The 25,521-nt window shown below is 39.5% G+C and overlaps 1 protein-coding gene across 1 annotated transcript in view; it reads left to right on the top strand.

Moving 5' to 3' along the window:
- CNTNAP5 (contactin associated protein family member 5) overlaps positions 1-25,521 on the top strand; it is an 861,846-nt gene that overhangs the window by 721,002 nt on the left and 115,323 nt on the right. Inside the window, exons 18-19 of the mRNA XM_015109883.3 lie at positions 8,435-8,674; positions 16,624-16,848. Of these exons, the coding sequence (XP_014965369.3) occupies positions 8,435-8,674; positions 16,624-16,848 (465 nt within the window). The remainder of the gene's footprint in view (positions 1-8,434; positions 8,675-16,623; positions 16,849-25,521) is intronic.

Genomic DNA, 25,521 nt, shown 5'->3' with positions numbered 1-25,521 from the left:
AATTTACTAAGCAAATGTTTTCTGAGTGCATGCTCAATCAGCCCTGGGCTGGGCAATGGGGTCATGGAGATAAATAAGATCCATTCACTCTTTGGGAGGTACAGGCTCAGGGAAGAGGTGAGTTGGATTTTCTAGTGGTAAGTCCTTCATGCTGTGGTATGTGGTATGTATTCAAGGTGGTATGAGCAGGGAAAACTGGATGCAGCTCCCAACTCTATGAAGAGGCAGGCCCCAGACTCTATTTCCCTTACATTGTGTAACTATTTATTTCCTGCCCTCTCTCTTTCTTATATTGGGGAAATAAGATTAATTTGCAGTGAGTACAGTGTCTGAGGAAATTGGCCCTTGGAAAGCAGCCTGAGACTTGTGTGCCCACTCACTGTGTAGGAAGCAAGTCTCTTACCTTGCTAAGTCAATCGCTCGCTTATTCAGGTATCTGGGAGGACACCTGGAGCCCAAATGCCTCAGGTTCTAAGAGAGACCATCCTTCCAGACCCTGCTGTCTATTTGGACACTGCATTTCCTGCCACCATCTACACTGCACTGGGGCCCTGCTTTGAGCTTGGGTTTGTCTTAAAATAGAGATGGTGCTTATATCAATGACAGAGTTGGGTGCACTTATGCTTCTCATTCTCTACCATTTTCCCACAAACTCTTATCCTCAAGGATCCTTCCTTTTCTACCTTTTATCTCCCATCCTTTCACAGATAAATTAATTCATCAAAAACATGGTGGGGGTCACTGTCAGGATGAGGTTGATGCCCTGAAGGGCAGATTCAGGCTCATGAGATTCTCACCCACACACCCACTAATAAGAAATAGTCCTTGCCCAGAGGAGAGTGCTCCAAAAGCAGTAATGGAGGGCAGTGGAGCAGTCATATATATGTATATGTGTGCATATGTAGATGAGGTCCATTTCTTTTTTATAATATCTCCACTCTCTTAGAATTGAGGGAAAGCCTGCAGTTTTCCCCTTTCAGTCAAAGCACATTGTGTTATGCATTTCCTCTGGTTCCATCATTTTTTATCCTTTTGTTTATTCACCCTCATTTTTTCTCCTCTTTTATCTTCTGCAAAGCCACCTTGCTTCCTTCCATTTATTCCTGAAGGCCATGTAACCTCTGATGGTGGCTGCACGCTCAGCAGGAAAATATGGATGATAATGTGTCCTGCTTGCTTTGTGTTCACAAAAGACTAAAAGCCTCTAGATATTTCAGTATTTTATCCTTGTTATTATTGTTATTCTAACTTGTCCCCATCATTATGTATTGTGAAATTGACACCTTTTTCTGTACTAGAAGGTCATGTGGACCTTAAACAGTAGGAAAGATCTAGTTTGAACACAGTATAGGGGAGGCTACAGACCAACCACAAGCCATAGGTAGAAATGGAAAGTGTAAATCAGATTTCCAATAAGTATCCCAGGGCTGGGAGAATTTTAGTTCAATTGCTCTCATTTTTTTTTTCGTCTGTAGTTTGTAAAATAATCACTGGCATTTAGCATGTTGACCAAATAACTTTTTTAAAAAAAAGCATCATTCTGAGAATGCAAACAATTAAAATTTAATTTATTGTTGGTGGGAGTATAAATTGAAACAGTTAAGATAACTCCTTTGCATTATCTACTAAAGTCAAACATACGTATACCCTATGACCAACAGTTCTACTCCTAGGTGTACACCAACAGAAATATGAACCAAAATAAATACAGAAGATTACTCATGGCAGCACTATTCATAATACCAAAACCTGTACTATGCCCATTGACAGTAGAAAGAAAGATGATTTATGAAATGTTTCTCAAACCAGAATACTGTACAGCTTCCTTTATTAATATGGACAAATGGCATCAATGCGATGCTAGGCAAAAGAAGCCAGGGTCAAAATAGTACATGCAATATGATTCCCATTTAAATCATATTCAACCTCTGATTTCAGAAACAGGTTAGCGGTATTCTTGGAAGGGAGTGGTTGGTGACTGGAAGGAAGCTTCTGGCGTGCTGGTAAAATTCTGTCTTTTGATCTGGTTGCTAGTTACTTTGATGTGTTTAGTTTGTGAAAAATTATCAACTCATATATTCCTGTGCACTTTTGCATTTGTTCTTGAACACAAGAAAATATAAAACACGGTGCTAAAAACAGCCTCAATCACTGAAGTTGAGTTTTCTCATCATCATAAGTTTTAATGGTTTTATAAGTAGTTCCCCATATAGAATTACCATGACTTATGTATCATTCTCTTTTGTCAGACACTTCCCTCCCCCAGTCTGTAACAACTATTTCAAAAGATCAATTAAATATTAATATTTCTGCTTGTAATCTTCCTCCGAGCTCCATTTTCAGCTATTTTCTTTAAAAAGTGCAATAAAGCCCATAATAACAATGCTGTAATGGCTTTTAACATGCATTGATGAATTATTATTCACAAGTCTTTCACAACATTTATTTATACCAAACAAATAAGGAAATTATTTTAATCTGTTAACCAAATTCAAGTTATCACTAAGCTCTTTTCCAGTTTCTTGAGGGGGTTTGGCATTTGGTTGGAGGTGTCACAATTTGTAGTGAGGATCAAATCAATGAAGCATGTAGAAGGTTTTGATTTTAAATAAATTCTTAGTTCTGATCACTATTATTATTATTTTACATTTTGGGCATCCAGTTAATACTGCCAGTATTATTAGTGTGTGTTTAGTGATTCCTGAGCAAGAAATCTCTCTATCTGGCAAAACTCAACCAGACACATGCTTTATCCTTAAGGAAATCACATTTTTAAATTAAAGTCTCCAGTAGGATTTCCTCCTGGTACCAAGATTCTGCCAATTGGAGAACCAGGGCTTAAAACAGAAGATAATTGATGGTTAGTATACTTGTTTTTATTCATCATGTGTATGTTAAACCTTTGCCACTTTAGTCAAAAAGTCTGTCACTTTTTGAAATCTAGGTGGTAAATGCAGCTGAACTTCAGTAGAAAACAAACTGCTCCATGTTCAAGGGCAGAAAAAAAATTAAGACAGGAAGAAAGGGTGGGAGGGAAGAAGAGAGGATGGAAAGGTGGCACTGTACTAATTTTTGTGAAATAAGAGCCTGATCTGATGCAGTCTGTGTTTTTCCAGGGGCTTCTCTGAAAATGAGTTTTGCTGGAGCATGTGCAGGACAGAGCAGACACACATGAGAGAAATAGAGGCTCCGCGTTTGTGCTCAAGGAGGGCACGAGGAATTGAGATGCTTCTCTGGAAGCAATGAGCATTTGTCCGACTGACACATGGAGGTTTTCAAAGACAGGCTTAGAATGATGGTAGTGAAATTTTTAAGAGTTGATTCATAGTCAGTCCAAGGAAACATCATCATAATGAACCCAGTTGATACCAAGGGCCAGCTGAAGAGTATCATACAAAATTGCTTCTAGCTAGGCCAGCCAACTAATGGTCTGAGTTGTCAAAAAGACTGATAGGGAAGCCGAGAGAATAAATGCATGCTGGTATATTATTTGGTGAAAGAAAACATGTAAGAGACAAGAGGAAGAAAGTGGAAGAATCACTTAGTTGTGGTATTGACCCAAATCATCTAATATTCATCTTGGAATTTTAGGGCACGGAGCTACCTGCAGGCTTTGAAGATCACCAGGTCCAGTGTGACTCCAGGTTTTGCCACATAAAATCTGTTTAATCCCTGACTGTGGCCAAAGCAATCTCTGATGTTAAGTTTTCTTAGGCAATGTGAATGATATGAAGAATACCTTCTTTCCCATTGACAGTTTAATGAGTTTAGTATAAAGTTTCTAACCTACAACTAGTATGACTAGTATGTTTTAATATTGTTTTTAGAACCAGAGGCATTGCTCTGGTCCTCAAAGAGCCCACAGATTAAGGCTGAAAAAAAAAAAAAGAAAAAGAAAAAACCCTTAAACTTCTCTAAGTGTAATGCTACATGTTTTTTGTTTTTCTAAAATCAGAGTGAACTGTATACAAGAAGCAAACAAGTACAAATAAAAGTATACTAGAACAACAGGGGAAAAATTAAATACTTGCAGTGGCCAGGAAGGCAACATGAATGAATGAAGTCTTCCTGGTGGGCTCTGTGGTCAAGGGGAGAGTGCATGCCCTATCTTAAAGGAGCTGACCCCAGTGCAGCTGAGAACTGCCATGCAAGAAAGCAGGGTCATTAAGAGATGTTCTGGTTTTTCAATGAGGAACTAACTAGAATTTTTAAAAGTATTTTTGTGTTTTTTAAAAAATTGACAAATAATTAAAATAAGCAAATGCTTGGTGGGTAAACAGACAAATGACTAATACGTTTATATGAGTTCAGGTGTGCGTGTCTGCGACTGCAGGGGTAGTGTAGGACAAGCAGTGGAGTGCAGGGGGATGGATAATATACTAGGAAATACGACATATGTGAAGAGGTCCAAAGTCTAGATAGGTCATGTGGCATGAGAACCACAAGTGGTTTGGAATGCTTGGTGCACTGATGTCAGTGCAGGAAGTGTGGGAGAAAGAAGCTGGTGAGGTAAGGGGAGGCCAGATCTCCCTTGCTGTGTCAGTTGTGATCAGGAATTTCAGCTTGATCCCTAGGACAATGACTAGTTTCCAAAGGGTATCAACCACGTACAGCAGAATCACATTTTCAAATTTGTATTAATTCTGGCCACAAAACGGTGAATAGAAAGGAAGAGCAGGGGCTGTAGGTAGCATGTTTTTGCAGGAAGGAAAAAAGAAAAGAAAGAGAAAGGAAGGAAGAAGGAAAGAGAAAGAGGAGAGAGAGAGAGAGAAGCAAATGGATTCAGAAATAGAGATTTCTGGGAGAGGGAGAGAAAATCCGTAGGTCTGGGGTAGAGGAGGAAGACGGTGAGCGAGGGGGATGAGGGAAGATTACCGTTGCCTTTCTGTTTCTGTACAATAAGTTTTACAGAAGATTCATGCCTCCAGTAACTCTTTACTCAGAGTAGGTAAGAAGGGGCCGCTTTAAAAAAATTATTCTTTTTATAAAGAAAAAGCACGGTGAAGCCCTGTCTCTACTAAAAATACAAAACATTAACCAGGCGTGGTGGCGGGTGCCTGTAGTCCCAGCTACTCGGGAGGCTGAGGCAGGAGAATGGCGTGAACCCGGGAGGCGGAGTTTGCAGTGAGCCGAGATCCGGCCACTGTGCTCCTGCCTGGGCAACAGAGTGAGACTCCATCTCAAAAAAAAAAAGAAAGAAAGAAAAAGAAAAAAGGGAAAAGCAAACTTACTCCTAGTTTTCTCCTTTGTAAAGGCTAAAACAACCAGTTAAAAATGGAAATTTAGTTCACTGTGCAATTGAGTTCATAACTCACTGTGTCATTATGTTTCGTCAGCATCTGTAATTGAAATAATCCCCCCGTTTTGTGTCACTATCACCAGACTCTATAAGTCTCAAACCTTAAGGAGTGCATTTTTGCCCAAGAGACCACCCACCCCAGTCATCTTCTTCTCCATTAATAAACTTGTTGACTAAGTCACACGCAAGAAAATGTGCAATAGATCTTTCATTCTTCACTTCTGCTAAAAGAAAAATGACTCTAGCAAGATATATGAAGAGTTATTCAAATCCACTATGGGGAGTGACTACAAAATGAGAAAAACAAAACGAAACCAAACATTTGACTACATAAATCCTCTCCTCTTTATTCTACACACTCTCTAGGAAAGAAATAATGAACCTTCCTCTATGATCTGCTTGTGCTTATAATTGACTTATCTTGTGGTTAAAGAGATTTACTTACCAAAATTGAGACAGACAGGAGAATGCAATTTGGGTTTGGCCTCCTGGCCTGCTTGGGTATCACTTGTGGGAACTGAAAATATAATGACTGAACACATATTGTATTCTATGAATCATTACTTCAGAATGCGAGACGAGATTTATCCCTTAGGATAAATGTCTTTGGACGGAACAAGTGAATGTCATACATGTATTTATGAGTCTGCTGACCTGGTGGGATTTAGGAGAAACAACCCTTCTCTCCCCACTCTGCCCTGCCCCATGTCCCCCTCACATCCTCCCCATTTCTAATCATTTCCTTGCTTTCCTCAAAGCCATTGACCCACCACTGGGCCAGTCTGACTAATGCCAGGAATTCTTTGAATTATCTACTCATTTCTTTAACTTACAGCTTTGTTTCTCACTTAACATCTCTATTCCCTGTCTAAGATTATGCATTTCAATTTCTCATCTGATCCACTTTCATAAGAACACATTTGTATCTGGTCATTTGCCCAGACAAAGATTTAATAAAGTTGTAGAATAATTTCTAGAATGAGGCTCAGATGAGAGATCCTAAGGGTACAGAAAATGAATGACAAGTTGGTCCTGACCTTGGTATTTTCCCTTCCACCTTCTCCTCCTCTCCGTTAGTACATCTGGCAGACCTCAGAGACCTGTGTGTGGCTTTTACTCATCCATATGTGTAGACTTGAGTCTGAGGATTTGAAACAAAAGTTGTGTTCTTTAAGGCCAGGCTGTACCTCTGCCTCCCCTGGGTTCTCCCACGAGTTTCAGCACCAAATAAATACCTTCTAATGGGGCTTAGCCTAGTTTCCTGGCTTGTCTCTCAACACACATTTTTTTGATATCAGAGGGGTAGGCTGGTGGAATATTGGATTTCTGATGGGAACAAAACACTCTGAAATATTAAATCTGCCTGATTCTTGAATAATTTTCAAGAAACATAAAACCTCTCTGAAACCTACAAGATACATCCTCAGCAGAAAGTTACAAGCCTATTGTGTAGGCTTGCAAAAAGAAATCTGTCTTCTAAATCATAATGTAAGAAAAAACTCAAGGATTAATTAGCACATATATATTAAGGACCTGGTTCTAGCCATTGTAAAGGTGCAAGAGAAGGCATAAGAGAGCAACAGTGATTCAACAGTATTGTACTCTATGTTATTTTCTTTCTCTCTTTCTCTCTTCCTTCCCTCCTTCCTTCCTTTCTTTCCTTTCTTTCCTCCTTTCCTCCTTTCCTCCTTTCCTCCTTTCCTCCTTTCCTCCTTTCTTCCTTTCCTCCTTTCCTCCTTTCCTCCTTCCTTCCTTCCTTCCTTCCTTCCTTCCTTCCTTCCTTCCTTCCTTCCTTCCTTCCTTCCTTTCTTTCTTTCTTTCTTTCTTTCTTTCTTTCTTTCTTTCTTTCTTTCTTTCGAAAGACTCTCGCCTTGTGGCCCAGGCTGGAGTGCAATGGTGTGATCTCGGCTCACTGCAGCCTCAGCCTCCCTGGTTCAAGCTATTCCTCTGCCTCAGCCTCCTGGGTTCAAGTGATTCTCCTGCCTCAGCCTCCCAAGTAGCTGGAATTACAGGCGCCTGCCACCATGCCTGGCTAACTTTTGTATTTTTAGTAGAAATGGGGTTTCACCATGTTGGCCAGGCAGGTCTTGAACTCCTGACCTCGGATGATCAGCCTGTCTTGGCCTCCCAAATTGCTGGGATTACAGTCATGCGCCACCGTGCCTGGCCTATTCTATGATCTTAATGAAGCCTCACCATGCACCCGCACAATAGATTGATTTTTATTTTATAGATCAAGTAGCTGAGACTTAGGTAATTCCAATGTCAATATGGCTAATCAGCGAGTGACATGACTTTGACTCCATGTCTATCTGGCTCTGGTCTACCCACCTTCCACTTCACTGCACTGCACTGCATAAGCATTAGGAAGCCTACTGAAGTTTTGTAAGTTGGTGTACTTAACAGCTGCTGTCTAACTTTGCCAGAAAGGACAGTCCCACTCTGTGCCTTCCACTTCAGGTGCAACTGTGCTGTAGACTGTGTAAGAACTTTTTTTTTTTCACAAGAAACATGGCCATCTGAAGTTTTACTCTGAAACCTGTAAAATACAGGAACTATAACCTTTCACTTTTTTTGTGTGTATACGGCAAGAGCCTGAGGGAGGGGATTCCCAGCCTAGAAGGATGTGTATTTTTTTCTTAACTTTTATTTTAGGTTCAGGGGTAGATTTGCAGGTTTATTATATAGGTAAACTTGTGTAATGGGGATTTGTTGTATAGATTATTTTGTCACCCAGATACTAAGCTTAGTACCCAATGGTTATATTTCTTTGATTTTCTCCCTCCTCCCTCCCGACACCCTCAAGTAGGACCCAGTGTCTGTTGCTCCCCTCTGCATCCAAGTATTCTCATCATTTACCTCCCACTTGTAAATGAGACTATGGGGTATTTGGTTTTCTGTTCCTGCCTTAGTTTGCTAAAGATAGTGGCCTATAGCTCCACCCATGTTTCTAGGACATGCATTTTTTTTGAGGCTCTTTGGAATTCCAACTCTCAATGGAAACTTTAATAAAAAATCAATTTAGCCCTGCATGACAACAGAGGACTACTTAACTCTTACCCATGCCAACATTAAACCTAAATGTATTGAGCCCTATAATACCTTACATTTCTTTCCTTTTATTTAACCTCTTAGGGGGAACGTCATCCAGACAGAAAGGCTTCCTAGGATGCATTCGCTCCTTACACTTGAATGGACAGAAACTGGACCTGGAAGAGAGGGCAAAGGTGACATCTGGAGTCAGGCCAGGCTGCCCGGGTCACTGCAGCAGCTATGGCAGCATCTGCCACAACGGGGGCAAGTGTGTGGAGAAGCACAATGGCTACCTATGCGATTGCACCAACTCACCTTATGAAGGGCCCTTTTGCAAAAAAGGTACCTTAGGCGCTCCCTTTCTCCTGAGTGCAGTGCTATATCACCTACATGCTATGATCAGGCCTTGTGATACTCACACTCTGAGACAGTCTTTATCATCTACTCTCCCTCTGTTTGAAGAGTCTGCATAGTTCCTCAACATAATTGCGTATACTTGTTGATATTGCGTGTGTTCACTGGCAATGCAACTGAACTGGATGGATAATTACAGGAAAACACCCTGCCCGTGGCCAAAAAGCCGGTTGAGCAGGGAAAGAGGTGGACTCCTATTTCTGTTGTTAGCTAGATTGTTAGTGAACACATTAATATGTCCACTTCCAATCCCTCTGTCTGCAAATGTAATCAAAGGATTGTAGAATCTAGCCCTGGGGGAGCCTTAGAGATACTTAAACCATCTTAAATTATTTTTACAACAAAGAGAGTATCAGTAAATTAGTAAACACAGCACCATGTATTTGGTGAAATCTCTCTATTCTGCAGGTGACTTGAGCGAATGTCTGAGGCTTTAAAAGCCCTGTCTGAAGGCTCATATTCAGTTCATTGGTGGGCTGGGACTGAAACACACATGAAAGTCAAAATTTCTGCTCCAGGGCTTTTTGTGTACCCCTTCACAATCTCATGAATTCATTACATTGACACAAATTAATAATCATGGACATACAGCTTGGACAAGGAATGAGGATCATTGTGTAAATTCTCTAGATAAATTCAAGATACCTCAAGAAACTAGAAAATCTCAACATTCAGTATGAATACGTAGTATTTTTCAAACATAAGAAATATTTGGTGTACTCTCAATTTTTGCAATATTTAAAAGTTTATTTAATTGATGGAGAAACGTTTGTTTAGTAAACAATGTAAACAATATTTCAAGAGCAGCATTTAAATTATTCAAATAAAATGGTTGAACCACTTTGAGACACCATTTACAAACAAACAATCATAGCAATTATATATAATTTTTCTCAATTCATTAAAGCACATCTTCAAAGCACCTTTACAAAACAATGGTTTATTTAGTCCAGCTTACTACTGTTGGAACTTAGAAACAAAAGGGAAAAAAAGCACTCACTGTTTTCTTTGAAGGATACTATAGTTTAAGCCTTCCGTTCATTCATACAGGGGGCTTCTCCTCAATTAGTTTGAATTACTTACTTATTCTTGCCAAAGAGCATGTTATGTTTCTTGGAAGAAAATTAATGGTAAAAATTTTAGGGCTAACTGCATGGAAACTTAAAATAAAACAGGTTCCATTCCGGGGGCTCATATTATGAACTAAACAAGCGAAGTGCTATTAGGTATTCACACTGGGGGAGGTGTCCGAACAACTTCCCCTGAGAAGTGTGAATGCTCCTCTTAAAGCCATCCCACACGCTAGGAGGAGCACAAACAATAAATACCATGAGACCCAGGCATTGAAATGCACAAGCATTCTTCTCAGCATCTCTACCCAAGACTTTTGTTTGGAAGAACATGAACAGGAGACCTCTCTGCATTTCTCTGGGGACATTATTCAAAGATCTTTTGGATCATATTGTTCTAAATGTGCCTAATTTCTCTTTTGTTGTTGTTGTCTCCTTTCTCCAGAACCATTCCTATTAATTTTCTTCCGTCCTCGGCCCTGGATCTTTTCCCTGCATATGCTGCAACATCTCTGTGCTCCCTCCCACTTTTAATTATGATCTGCAAGTTACACAGGCAAATGTGTGCCTAGCCTTTTCATGTGCATTGTAGTTTACTATTTCCAAACTGTTCATTCTTTCTGATATTTCTAAGAAAATGATTCCCTCTATATTTAGTCCTCACAATGTATGTAAGATGGCCTTTTTAGTCACATCTTTGAGCCCTGCCAACTGCCTCTGGGGAATGTGGCCGGAATTGAAATGGGGAGCCGGAGGCTACAAGATGGTTCTGAACAGAGGGTGATCTGTTGGGCGACTGGTGCAGCCTTCCATGCTACTTACTATGGCACTGTATATTTCAAGGAGATGGTGTGTACATACTGAATATATCTTGTATAGAATTGGGGACTTTTTTTTCATTATCAATTCCTAGGTCAGAACTATGTTTCATTGGCCATTTTTCTGTTTCTCATAATAGTACGAAGAAGTAATCATCATAAAAAATAAACTAGTCGTTAACTGCAACATATATTCCTCATCCAAACAAATAGAGCAGGTATTAACATCTAAATTTGACTTATTAGGGGTTCATAAAGTTGTACTAACTTGCTAAATGTCAGGAGGTCCATCTAGCTTGTCTTTGCTTCATTTTTTCTCTTTATGACCCTAATTTCATTCTATATGTGAACATGGTAATAGGATTCCATCGCTTCAAATATGCAGCTTTTGTTTTGTGTATTTTTTTCTCTCTCTATTATTGAGATGTAATTTATATATCATAAAACCCACCCTTTTAAGGTGTATAATTCAGTGATGTTTAGGATACTCACACAGTTGTATAACGATCACCACCATCAATTTCAGAATATTTTCATCATCTCAAAAAGAAATTCCATGTCATTAGCAGTCACTCCCCAGTTACCTCTTCCTGCATCCCTGGAAACTACTAATCTACTTTCTTTTCCTGTAGATTTGCCCATCCTGAGCCTTTCATATAAATAGAACCATATAGTATGTGATCTTTTTGTGTCTGATTTCTTTTACTTCACATACTATTCTCCCGGTTCATCCATGTTACAACATTCATCATTACTTTATTCATTTTTAATTGCCAAAGAGTGTTCCATAGTGCGAAAGCACCACAGTTTGTTTATCCATTCATCTATTGATCAGTTAATGAATGTTGGGATGGTTTCATTTGTTTGGCTATCATACATAACACTGCTATAAATATGTACACATTTTTGTGCAGACACATATTGTCTATCCTCTTGGATATATACCTAGAAGTGAGATTGTTGTGTCATACGGTAACTATAGGTTTAATCTTTTTGAGGAACTGCCAAACTTTTTCAGAGCGGCTGCTCCATTTTGCATTCTCACTGGCAGTGAATGAGGGCTCCAATTTCTTCACCTTCTTGCCAACACTTTTTACTGTCTGACTTTTTGATAATAGACATCCTAATGAATATGAAATGCTATTGCATTGTGGTTTTGACTTGCATGCCCTAATGACTAATGATATTGGATATCTTTTCCTGTGCTTATTGTCCATTTGTATACATCAATTTTTTGGAGAAATGTCTAACATCTTTTGTAGATTTTAAATTTTTTCTTCTTTTTATTAGTCAGTTGTAATAATTTGTTGTGTGTTTGGAATATAATTCCCTTATGAGATATATAATTTGCAAATGTTTTCTCCAGTTCTATGGGTTGTATTTTGTCTTCTTCATAGTGTCTTTTGAAACACTAAAGTTTTAAATTCTGTTCAAATTCATTTTCCCTAGTCTCCTATCTTTTTTGCTTATATATTTAGGATCATAGCTAAGGAACCCTTACTTAATCCAAGATCATGAAGATTTATACCTATGGTTTCTCCTAAGAGTTTTATAGTTTTACCTCTCACAGTTAGGTCTTTGATGCATTATGAGTGAATTTTCGTATTTGTTGTGAGGTAGAAGGTCCAGCTTTAATCTTTTGCATTTGGATATATCCTTGTCTCAACACCATTTGTTGATGTGTGTTTGTCGTTAGCTCTCTTATCCCCCCTACACATACACCATTAATAAAGAACCTGGATATGACTGTCATAGTGTTTTAATTTAAATGTTTTTCTTCCTAATTAAAACGTAAGATAATTATTTATAAAATTTGTTTGAAAATTTATTTAGAAATCTAGAAAAGTTAAAACCCAATCTAATACTCAGAAATAATCATTAATAGGGAACTTGTACTTCCTTCTAGTTTTTTTCCCCTTGCCCTTAATATAACTAAGATAATTTTGTCCATTACATTGTATATTCTGGATTTTCTGTATTTCCTTTCAAAAGCATTTCTATGTAAGTCATCAGTATTTGTAAACATTCGTCTTAATGACTGCGTTATGTTCCATCTGGTGTTACTGCCTTTTCGTGTCCATCCTTTTACCAGAGCATTACCGCTCACAGAGAAATCATGGCGCTCTGGCACCACCCCTGCCCAAGTTCAGGTTCTGGTTCGTCTACAGTCCACGTTGTGTGACACTGGTTGTGTACTTTAACGTCAAGATTCCTTGGTTTCCTCATCTAGGAGTTGTGGAAAGTGCCAAACTCTTTCACAGGGAGTCGTGTTTAACATTCGATGAGCACCCCACAAAGCACACGCCCACGGCGTGTAAAGTCTCACTAAATACTGGCTCTTCTTATTGATTGAAATTTTTCATTATCTAAAATTTTGTATGTAAATAATGCTATGATAAACACATATATTGATTATTTTCTTAATAACAGAATTTCAGTGAAAAAATAAAAGTATGTACATTTGGGTACTCTTTACATATTGCCAAAAATCTGTCCAGAAATCATTTAATACTTATATTCCTTTCAACTTATACCATTTATTTACTTTTTATTATGGAAAAATGGCAAACGTATGCTGTAGGACAGGGAAGAATTTAAAAACTCCCATTCACTGTTTATCTAACTTCAACAGTTACAAACACATGATCATTTTTATTTCATCGATACACTCACCTCCTATCCTCCCCCTTTATTATTTTGAAGAAAATCCCAGATATAATACTATTTCATCTATAAATATTACATCATGTATTGCTAAAAGATAAGCACTGATGATAAACACATAGCCACAGGATCATTATCATAAGAAAATTATAATAATTTTTGAAATAATTTCTCAGTGTTCAAATTTCCAATTGTTTTATTTTTATTTAGTTTGCTTGATTTTATCTAAATCAGCTGGATGATTTCTGGGTAATTTCTAGACTATTCATTAGCCAGGACTGGTCTTTTTGTTTGTTCTAATTCCAAATCAAATTATACTACTATTATTAAAACCAGCTACTGTTCATTGAGTTCCTACTATGTGCTGTGCTTTTACGTACTTTCTTCCAATCCTTTCACCCCCCCAAGACTGAATTCATCCTGATTTATATTTGAGTAACCTGAGGTCGAGTGGGATTCCGTGATTGCAGGACATGGGTAGATTCAGGTTCTATCTCCAAGTCTACAGGCCCCATGGAAGCTCAGAGACGCACCCTCCAGTACCATCCCATTTCCAGCTCCTCCTAGTTCATGTCACCCATCAATGCCCTGTCGATATGGAGATCCCCTTGCAGGTCTCAGGAGGCTCTTCTCTCAGAGACATCCAGCTCCGGAAAACATTGTCTCTGTCACTAACACATCAAGCCCAAGGTTAATTTCCATTGGTCCACTGGTATTTTTGTTTTGTTTTGTTTTGGTTTGTTGTTTTGTTTTGTTTTGTTTGACAGAGTCTCTCTCTGTCACCCTGGCTGGAGTGCAGTGGCGCAATCTCAGCTCACTGCAATCTCCGCCTCTTGGGTTCAAGCGATTCTCCTGTCTTGGCCTCCCCGGTAGCTGGGATTACAAGAGCCTGCCACCACACCCAGCTAATTTTTGTATTTTTAGTAGAGATGGGGTTTTGCCATGTTGGTCATGCTGGGCTCGAACTCCTGACCTCAGGTGATCCAACCACGGCCTCCCAATGTGCTGGGATTACAGGCATGAGCCACCACACCCTCTCCAGATGTTAGTTTTTAAAAAATGTGTGTCTTACCATCTCAGAACCTAGTTAGCATAGGTTCTTCCACCAAGCGGGTGCTCAAGGGGTGTTGTTGATAGTGGCTCTGTGGCCTTGGAGAAGCATCATGGTCATTTGAAATCACTTTCAAGTTAAGTGTCTTTATCCTTTTTGGCCGGTGGTTTTAAATGTTCAGCTAACTCAATTCATCTGATCAAAAGCTTATACTCTTAGATTATAAAGTATAAGAAACTGAAAGAATAATAGAGTCCAGGTGTATTGCTGAATTTAGCTTTATGATAAAACAGACAATATTTAAACATTAAAAATAATTAGAACTGGGGCTGGAGGAAGAGTGACAACAGAAATTTGGTCTGACATCCCTAATTACAAAATGCTTTTCATTTTTAATTTATTGTCTTAAGTATAAAGAAAAAAGTAATATCCTGTATATGCCTATATCTATATTTATGTTATTCCTAACAGAATGCTCTGAATTTTACTTCCTTTTAAGCAGACACACAAATACCAAATTAGAGTCCTTTATTTTGTTAACTAAGAGGCCATTGCTCAGAATGCAGACCAAATATCCCTGAGAAAATTTACTCAAGGAAAATTCTTGGATCAAACTGATGATAACCAGAATTCTCACTGTCACAGATGTCTGCTGCATATTTTTATAATCAGGAGTACCAAGGTTGTAACCTGTATGATAAATGCAAAATGCTTTCACTGAACCTTTAGTATAAACGAACTAGTATTCCCAATCTGCTAGGCAATATGCATAAATATGCAACTTTAATTTTTTGGCACTGTAACAGATTGTTATAGAATTTTCACAAGGTGGAACACATTTGCAATAGAATTAGGAAGCAAAAGCCAGGTATCATTATATTCTAGGTGCCACCAACTCAATCAGAGACTTTCATGGGGAATTCAGAACATTCCATATGCCATTTAGGACAAAAGGAAATTAGTCATGCCAATATGGGTTCATGTTTACTGTGCAGTTTTTATGGCAGAGGTTTGCTGCCTGATCTAAGGTGTGCTGCCCTGTGAAAGAGCCTTCCCCACACACTCTGTTACTGTATAGAGATAAAATGTAAAGTGAACTCAAGAGCAGCCTTGATCTAAAGAGAGCATCTCAGCATTTGGATAGATGAGCAGTTAATGAATATATTGTATAGAGTCTATTGGGGTGGCTTCAGGTTAAATTCTCTTCTAACACTCCGTAAATTCAAACTGTACTGGGCAACTCTCTTAAGTGCTTTACATACATCAGCTCGCATACATCAGAGAAATACTGATGAGGTAGGTGTTATGATTCCCATTCACCAGATAAGAAAACATTCTCCATAGAGTTCATTATCTTGCCTGGGACCACATGGTCGGGATGAAATCAAGTGAGACTCCATATCCAGTGCTGACTCGCTCAGTGCTAGTTCCACTACACTAACATGGTAACAGTTGGTGTGCTAGAGCATTCTTCAAGGAGGTTGGGTGATTTACAGATCCCGCTAAATGAATTTTATCAGTTTCTAGATCTGATATTTCTTCCTGGTGGTGGCAGATCTCCATTCAGTGTGTTATGCTAGAGGGATTGTTTCCCATAGGAAAGCCTATTTACCCAAGTCTTGGGTATATTTTGGAACTGAGTACCAATGCCTACTCATCTAAAAAAGTGAGTTTAAGAGTTGGATACCTATGCCTTTTCTACTTTTTCCATAAATTTTTTTTTTTTGCTGTTTTCATTGTTCTTCACACTTTACCCAATATCATAGAGAATTACTGCTGTTCACCCGAATGTCTTGCTCCGTATTGAGAGACCATCCACAATGTCCCGGAGATACCAGAAGAAGAACACAAACTAAAACTGTCAAATTCTCAGTTTTGGGAGTAAGATGGTTCCAGTATATTTCTCCATGCACTATGCTGGAAGCAGGGACATGTTATCTTTGCTTCTCAGGAAATTAGCCTGGCACATGGTCATTATTTTGCAGATGTATGTAGAGCTGGAATTAAACCACAGGAGGCACACCTGAGCTTTCTTTTCTGGTTCTGCAACCCTGTTCAAGGTCTGTTACCTATGAGAGCGTTAAGTTTTTCATTTGTAAATAAGGATAGTGACTTCTGCCGCTTCAAAATTATTGTGGGGAACATGTTGTCTGATGCATGTAACACTCCTCACACAGTGCCCAGTGCATAGGAAACAAGAGAAAGCAGTTATGGCTAGCATGAGCAATGGACCTAAATATTTCAATGTGTGCTCTTCCCTCTTATATTTTGCAGAGGTTTCTGCTGTTTTTGAGGCTGGCACGTCGGTTACTTACATGTTTCAAGAACCCTATCCTGTGACCAAGAATATAAGCCTGTCATCCTCAGCTATTTACACAGATTCAGCTCCATCCAAGGAAAACATCGCATTTAGCTTTGTGACAGCTCAGACACCCAGTCTTTTGCTCTTTGTCAATTCTTCTTCTCAGGACTTCCTGGCTGTTCTGCTCTGCAAGAATGGTGAGTGTGATGGCATGATGCTCAGCGGAGTCTCAGCCTAGGCTGGAGGGATGGTGTGTGCCCTCCAGAACTATGCATAATTTCAACCTCAAGTTGGTCCCACCTGGGAAGCTTATTTCCAGACTTCCAGCCAAATCCTTGATTATACTTTACCTTCATGAGTTGCAATTGGTATTCAGGGCCAGTGTCAATTCACTGCTGAAGTCTCAAATGCATTGACTTTAATTCGCCTCAACTGGATCGCAGTAATTCTTTATTATTTATTCTGTGCTGGAATCCATTAAGTGCAAAGGAGAAGATCATAAGCATATCTGAATTTCAGAAGGACACTTGCCACATATATTTTGTCATCTATGCTGCAGTCGTTTTTACTGAGGACTGTTAAAACAATTAGCATACTTGCAGGCTGTATTAATAGAAGGCGATTGTCCAGGTCTTACAGAGAAGTAGTTAGTATATAAGTCATAACCTTGGGGAATAGCTGGCTTGCTTCTGAGAATCAGATTTCTTTTTTTCAGGCTTTTTTTTTTAAGATAATGACAAACTGTGGCATTTGTTATTTTGAAACAGAAAGATTTGGGGCATTTTATTTGACAAAACTATAATACTATTGTTTTATAAATCAAAATGTTATCACTTCCTCTCTTTTTGATAATTACTCCAACTTGATACAAAATTCACAAAAATACAAGGCATTTTTTTCCTAATGCTAAATAAACGATTAATTTTTAAAAATTTTTATTTATTATTTAAGCTTCAAAACTAGTGATAAGCTCAATATCATCGTATCTGAGGAAGAGATCATTTTTCAATTTGCATGGTATCTAATAGGTTCTAGCACCTAAATTGCCCATTATTAATTTAAGTAGTAGGTGAGAATCAGATTTTGAAAAGAATTTGGACAAAATGAAAGATGAGAAGTTGAGAGTGATAAGCAAGATGGAATACACTTCATGCAAGGAATGGTGAACGACAGCAGTTAGGATGGCTACTATGAGTTAAGATTTTCTTCTGATCCTGCTTAATTCCACTCTGCAAGGATGACTCTCGATACAGTCATGGCAGGAATACTATTAGATGAAAACCTTATGGGGTAGAACATACAATAGTATGATTTCAAAAAACACTGTATTGTGATTAAGAATACAACTTCCTTCTCCTTGTCATCTGCTGTAGTCATGAGATGGGGCTGGGGCTTGGCAGATTCTGCCCAAGCCGTGCCACTGAGTTTCTGCACAGACAGTGGTGGGACTTAGCAGAAAGGAAGCCTGGAGTGTGTCCCGTACACAGAGTCCTCTCCAGGCCTTAGGAGAAAACTCTCAATGATTATCTTGCTTTGTTTTTTCTTGGGTTTATTCCGCTTTAATTCATCTTGCTTTCCAGCTATTTACAACATCAAAAGCCATGAATAATGTGTGGGCATAAAGAAATGATCAAATGCTGAATCAGGCCTGAAGTGAAATAATAATGACGATGGACCACATGATGTAACAAGTGTCCTTCTTTCTAAGAGAAAAATAGAAGGGAAGGAAAATAGAGAGAAATAGAGACTAGGATGACAATGTTCATTCCAAGCCCATCTGGAATTCAAGAACCCACAAGAGAGATGGGTAAACACTGGGTAATTAGATCTGTTTATCAATAGCCCTTTATGTGATTATGATTAGGACCATTCTATCAACACAGCAGATCTTAGACTCTGCCCATCAGGGCTTTGTGAGGGTGATAAAGCTGATGGAGGACACTGAGGCATGGAGAAGTTCAGCAGGTGGACATACCAACGAGGTAATCTATGGCACAGTGTGGACCAGAATCCAGGATTCCCAATAGTTAGCCAGCAGCCTTCATTCTAAATAATATCATCTTCTAATGATGTCATTGGACCATAGTAAGATGGTTGGTTACAACCAATGCAAGATTTTTTCCAAAACATCTTTTGGGTATAGTTCCATAGGCACAATTGTACCTGTCAGGCCATGCCTAGGGACATACAGCTGCCATGAAGACAGACAGTGCATAATGAATATAATTGTATCAAATTGCACACACACATATAACTCTGTACTGAGCACTATGTTAATTAATCTACACAACATTTACTCCTCATCACAACCCTGCTTGATTGATTTATTGTTGTAGAAACTGAGGCACTTCAAAATCTCACAGCAAGTAAGAAGCAGAGCTGGATTCACCCTCCCTTCTTCAGTCTGGTGGCATAATCTGTATTCTTAACCACCAGGGCTAAACAAAGAGTGTTTTTAAAATGCACAATGTTTCAAATAATGTGAATCTATTTAATTGAGAAAGCATTCTTGAATTCTTCCCTGCCCCTATCTTCTTACATCCTGAAGTCTTACTCTATTAAAAGCTGCCTGATCCCATAGGCATCTGCACGTTTTAAAATCCTGGCTACATGCAGGAGTCAAGAAGGTACTTGTGCCTTGTTTGTATGATTGTTTAAGCTTAGGTCTCAGGGCATGTGTGAAAGTTCAGGTATGAGTTCTGAGCCAAGTATGAGTGACCATGGTCTGTGACACAGTCCTCAGGAGGTCCTGAGAGTGTGTGCCCAAAGTGGTCAGGGTACAGGTTGGTTTTATATATTTTAGGTTTTATATATTTTAGTTAGCTCAGGCTAACTCATGGGAGATGGATGTCCAGGACATTGTTATTAATAGAGTGTCCCCCTTCCCCACTCCAGCTTAGAACACCCCCACCACACCTTGCTCCAGGGAACCCACAGCAGTAGGTTGTGAGAAAGATGCCCTGTTTAGAATCCTGGGGATCTTTTGCCGTCTCCTTATACTGCAGAGATACAACTAAGATATGTGCTCAATCATTCATTTTTTCATTAACTCTCTGGGTAATTACTAGTCAAACGGCACAGTATCAGGAACTGTGAAGATAAGCAAAGAAAAGCAGGACTAAGTGCTGTCTAAAGGCGATAAGGAATGACACACTAAAAAATCTGCCTTTAACTTTTTGAAAGGCAATCTAGATAGAGGAGGCAATCGTGTTACCCAGATTTCTGAAGCAATCTAACTAGAAGGGAGATTTTGACTAAATTTTAAGATGAATCTTCTAGAAATTCAGGGATCATAACAGTAGAACAAAATACCTTTGGTGGTAGTGAATTCTTTGCCGTTGAAGGTCCTCAAATGAAAATGCATGACTATTTGTTGGAGAAACCATAATAACTATCGCAGGAGTGGACGACAGGAAAAAAATAATAACATCTGAGTTTCTTCCCAAGTCTTAGATTTTGTGATTCTTTATTCCCTTCTTGTGTAGTCTTACATTAATATTTCTTTCTGTTAAGGCTTCATTTGCAGACTTTGAAATGTTGCTTTGAGGAATAAAGAATCGATATTCTTACAGCTTGTTCCCAGTATGTTTGTTCCATTAGGCCATTGACCTAATTACCAGAGAATCATGGGGGTGGGCATTGCATGATAAAGAACTGGGAATATTTTAATGTTATTTTGATACACTGTCATGAAAACATATACCTGCGAAAATACTATTGAGAGTTAAAGATTATTAGAGATTGCGAAAAAATCGGAAAACCACGGGGTTTACAGGGGAAGGTTATTTATTATCTGTGAGAACTTTTATGATAACATTGATTCAAACCTCCCTGAGAAGAGTTAAGAGTCTTCTGTTAGTCCAGTTGTCTTAGCCTTTGTGACTGAAGATAGCCTTGGGAATCTGGTGGAAATTAAGATGAGAGGGCCACTCTTATAGGGAGCCCATTTTGCTTTCTCCAAAAAAAAAATCGAGTATCTGCCTCCAGGTTTGCACAATGGCTCTAATTTCAGCACTCTTGGGTTAAGAAGTCAGCAGGTGGAGTAAGGTGGATGAGTTGCATAAACACGGCACACAATTCTCAGCTTGCAAATTCATTTAATATAGTTGAACAGGCCAGAGGAAAGAAGGTCAATGTGATTCAAAGCCATGGTTATAAGTCTCTCCCTGGCAGGGGTTTGATTTTCCAGGGTTGGAATTCTTCTTTGCCCTTTATCATTATTGTTGAAATTTCTCCAACTAGAGACTCATTCAGGTTAAACTGCTGATGTGTTTTCAAAGGAAAACAGGTACTTCTTCCTAAATAAAAAGGAATAATTTTAAATTCTGTAATGGAAGAACAGAGGCAGAAAGAGAGACATTTTGAGGTCAGAGTTGTTAGGAAAGAGAAGGCGGTTTTAGTTCCATAACCTGGGGCTTTGGCCACAGACAACTTCTCTTGAGTCTGGACAGTTGGAGGAGAAGGGGTCTTGAAGAGAGGAAAGGGGTCCAGAAAGGGAGATGAGCTCATTCTAAAGATACACAGGACCTTCACAGAATTGTATTATGTGATGGTTTTGCCTTCTCCACAGTAGTGGGGATTTTTCTTTCAAATTTGCAACTCAGAAAATATCCATGGAACACCTACCAAGTGGCACATACTAGCTCATGTACTGGAGAGACAAAGACAGACAGAAAGGACCCTTCCCTGGCTTTAAGAAATCTAGTTGGCCGGACGCGATGACTCACGCCTGTAATCCCAGCACTTTGGGAGGCCCAGGCGGGCAGATCACGAGGTCAGGAGTCGAGACCATCCTGGCTAACACGGTGAAACCCCGTCTGTACTAAAAATACAAAAAACTAGCCAGGCAAGGTGGCGGGCGCCTGTAGTCCCAGCTACTCGGGAGGCTGAGGCAGGAGAATGGGGTGAACCCGGGAGGCGTAGCTTGCAGTGAGCTGAGATTGCACCACTGCACTCCAGCCTGGGCGACAGAGCAAGACTCCATCTCAAAAACAAACAAAAAAAAAAAGAAAGAAAGAAAGAAATCTAGTTATGGGACAGAAACATAAATAAAAACAACCGAATGTCATAGATGCTAGGTAGAAGTCTGTTCTAGGTAGAGTGAGTTAAAGATGATCAATTATCTCTGGGAGACAAGGTCAGAAAAGGCTTCCTAGAGAGGGTGACGCTTGAGTTGGTCATGAAAGATAAATTAGTGTTCTCCAGCAGACATTATATTTTTCACAAAAATAAAGATATTTATTTGATTTTTCCTCATTTTCTCCTTTTTATTCACATTGCAGTTGAAATCTACATATGCGTCATGATCAATTTCTGTTTCTATTCTTCCATCATCTTCTTTGTTGATAGAAATGCAACATCAAATTCAGAATATGCACTAACTCTAGGGCTGTCCATCCATGGTGAAATTCTTCAGGTGCACAATCCAAATACGGTTCCCAGGTCACCTGCTGGGGCGGCTGTGCAACTGCCCTCCAGCACCAAATGGTTTGCCTGACTTTGCTTCAGGATTTCTTTTTATCAATCTTTTTTTTTTTAAGCATATGCATTCATAAGATGCACTGTCTGCATTTGTGATTGCACACACCTTGGAGGGAATAATGATGAACTGTGACACTTTATATTTTGAACACACTATCCAAGGGAGGCAAGAATAAGAAGGAAGCCAGGGAGGGAGCATTTTCAAAGCACAAAACTCTGCAGTGGCTAGCCAGGGCTGAGTTGACCTTAGAACACCCCTGCCATTACTGCTATCTTATGGAAGCCCTTCGAAGTGTAATGCTGCCTCCAGATAGCCCCTCCCTAACACCAGCATATGCTTGATTTCCTCAGAGCAACAAGAATCCTGATAAACAGAAGGAGAAAAGCAAGCCTTGGAAGGATTATTTTGACAGCCTTACTAAGCCCTGACCACTTCAGTCTCTGGGCTTGTGTCAAGCAACACTTTGCTGGGTTTGAATTTAAAATTCTCAATAGTCTTTTGCTATCTCCCAGACTTTGTTTTAGTTGTTTCTTTGCCTACGTTTCTGGGCTTTCCAACAATCTCTTGTACTTTCATCATCCATTTCACTGTCATGTGATTATGACACAGTGTGATCTCTAGAGGGCGATAAAGAGTCCTCCTCGTTACTTTCTCTTAGTGAAGGTCAATGGATGATAAGGGCAGACAGCGCGCGCTTCCATTATCACAGGGTTAGATTAGGGTGCTAAGGTTGGGCCTGACTGGAGAAACAGTGGCATGCTGAGTAATACCGGATCTGGGTCATCTTTTTTTCTCTTCTCTTTGTTGTTGTTTATGCTTGATTTTGTGGTATGCTCCTAAGTTCCAAGAAGATTGCTATGAACTGAGTTGTGAACCACCCCCTTCCCAAAATCCATGTGTTGAAGCCCTGACCCTCAGTGTAGCTGTATTTGGAGTAAGAGGGTAATTAGGCTAAATGAAATTATGAGATTGGAGCCCTAATCTGACAGGATTAGTGTCCTTAAAGCAGGAGACACTAGAGAACTCTGTCTCCCGCTCTCTCTTTGAATGCCATGTGAGGACACCGAGAAGGCAGCCATCTACAAGCCAGGAGGAGAGCCCTCAACAGGGACCAAGTCAGCCAGCACTTGTGTTTGTATTTCCCAGCTTCCAGAAGTTTGAGAAAATTAGTGTTGTCTGAGTCACTCACTCAGTCTATGACATTTTGTTGTAGCCAACTGAGTGGACAAAGGTCAAATGAGATGATGCAAGTAACTATGCTGTGCAGACTGTAAACTATAAAACACACTTTTTTCCTTATTGGTATAAGTAATAATATGAATGATCTGCATCCTGGGGTTATCAGAGCACATTGAATGTGAAGGCTAGGATTTAGGGCATTTGGGGTTAAAATTTAATACAAAGAGGAAATGAAAATGTGCAGTGCCTAGAGGCAGAACACTTGGGCCTGGATGGGACATTACCCTGAAGAAGGAGAAAGATAAGGTACAGGGTGTCCTCTTGAATACCAGCTATCTCCAGGCATAGGAAAGAGATTTTAATATATACAAGCATGAAAACAAAACCTTTTTAAGAATGACTTTCTCAAATGCCCCCCAACACAGACCTTCAGGGAACTTCTCTGATGTTTCTAAAATAAAGAGAGATGTGTGTGTGTGTGTGTGTGTGTGTGTGTGTGTGTGTGTGTGTGTGTAGAGAGAGAGCTATGATAATTAGGAAACAGAGCTATGTGTAGAACTAACTAACAAAAATTTCTGCTCACTGCAGGGCTAGTCCTTGCACAATACACCTGGGGCAACATAGTCAAACACAAGGAAACTCCCCACCTCAACCCCAAAAACTTTGGCTGTGGAGCTAGCTGGGCAGCATGTGCCAGCATCAAAGAAAATCAAAATAGAGACAATGGCAGCTTCCAAGTCAGTCCTCTAAGACCCTCAGCAAAGAGCTAGTATGGAAATAAAGCCAACAAAAATGTCAAAATACAATCAACTCTACAAACATCTGTTTAATACCTACTGTCTCAGTTTGCCAGGGCTGCCAAAACAAAATACCACAGACGGAATGACATAAGCAACAACAATTTGTTTTCTAATGGTTCTGGAGACTGGAAGTCCAAGTTCAAGGTACTGGCAGTGTTGGCATCTGGTGAGGACCCTGCCTCTGTGTTGGCCACCTTTTCCTGTGTGCTCACATGGTCTTCCCTCATGCATGAGGAGAAAGGGAGAGAGAGACAGAAGGGCTTTGCTGGTGTCTCTTCTTACAAAGACACTAATCCTGTAGGATCAGAGCCCCACCCTTATGACCTCATTTACCCTGAATTACTTCCTTAGAGGCCTCCTTTCCAAATATAGCCACACTAGAATTAGTCTTCAACATATGAATCTTGTGGAGACACAAACATTTATTCTATAATACCTACCATGTGCTAGATGCTGTTCTATGTGTTCATGGTAGAAAGATAAATATGGTGTAGTTGACTTCAGAAAGATTCTTTGGGTTAAGATTAATATACAATTTCCTCTTTGTAACATCAGTGTGAGGCAGAGTAACTTAGCACATAGTTCCCCTCTCATGATTCTTGGATTTATGTAATGTATTTTGAATCTAGTAGGAGGAGAAGTTACATATACAGTGAGAGGGGAAATGCCCTGTAGAATCCATGAAAAGATATTATAGGATGACAATGGGGCTATATCGGGGAGAGGGAGTAGCTCGTCCTGGTGCATTTCAAAAATCTTCTAGTATAAATAGGCCTGAATATCCATTGCATTAATTGAGTTCTTAATCACATTATTTTTGAGATTCTGTCCTGCCACCTGTGATGTATGTGTGGGAGGCAGGGTTGCTTGGGGAGTGGGTCTCTGCAGAGCTGGCATTCTGTGGCTCTACGTTCTCAGGGCCTCTAGGTCTTCTCACTTGGTACTTTCCGAGTTTAAACAACTCTTCAGAAATTTTCCAAGAATTGAACAACTGTTTGTTTTTTCAGCAAGGCTGGTTGCTTACAGCTGTACTGTGAGAATCAGAATAATTATTATTTGCCCTTATGATGCTTCATTGTTTGTAGAAAGAAAAAAGGAGTACACAAAGTGCCTTGGTTCTTCATCTGTAAATGTGGGATAATCGTGTTGGTCAAGGGTCTCCCAGCAGTGTGGTGGGGCATTAATGAGATCCTGTCTGTAAAAGGCTTGGAGAAACTCACTTGAAAGATGTGGCAAAAATACAAAGTAGAGTTGTTACAAAACAGACCAAAGAACAGGCTGGTTACTAAACTACCTTTATTTTACTTTTTTTTTTTTTGTAAGCCAGGGATAGAGAAAATGGGAGATTGAATGTTTAGCTTTTGGACTGGAACTCTAATTAGAGGTTTAAGGATTAAGAAAATAGTTGG

Source organism: Macaca mulatta, chromosome 12 (genome assembly GCF_049350105.2).
Source record: "Macaca mulatta isolate MMU2019108-1 chromosome 12, T2T-MMU8v2.0, whole genome shotgun sequence".
Taxonomy (NCBI): domain Eukaryota; kingdom Metazoa; phylum Chordata; class Mammalia; order Primates; family Cercopithecidae; genus Macaca; species Macaca mulatta.
This window is presented reverse-complemented; position numbering and strand designations above follow the sequence as displayed.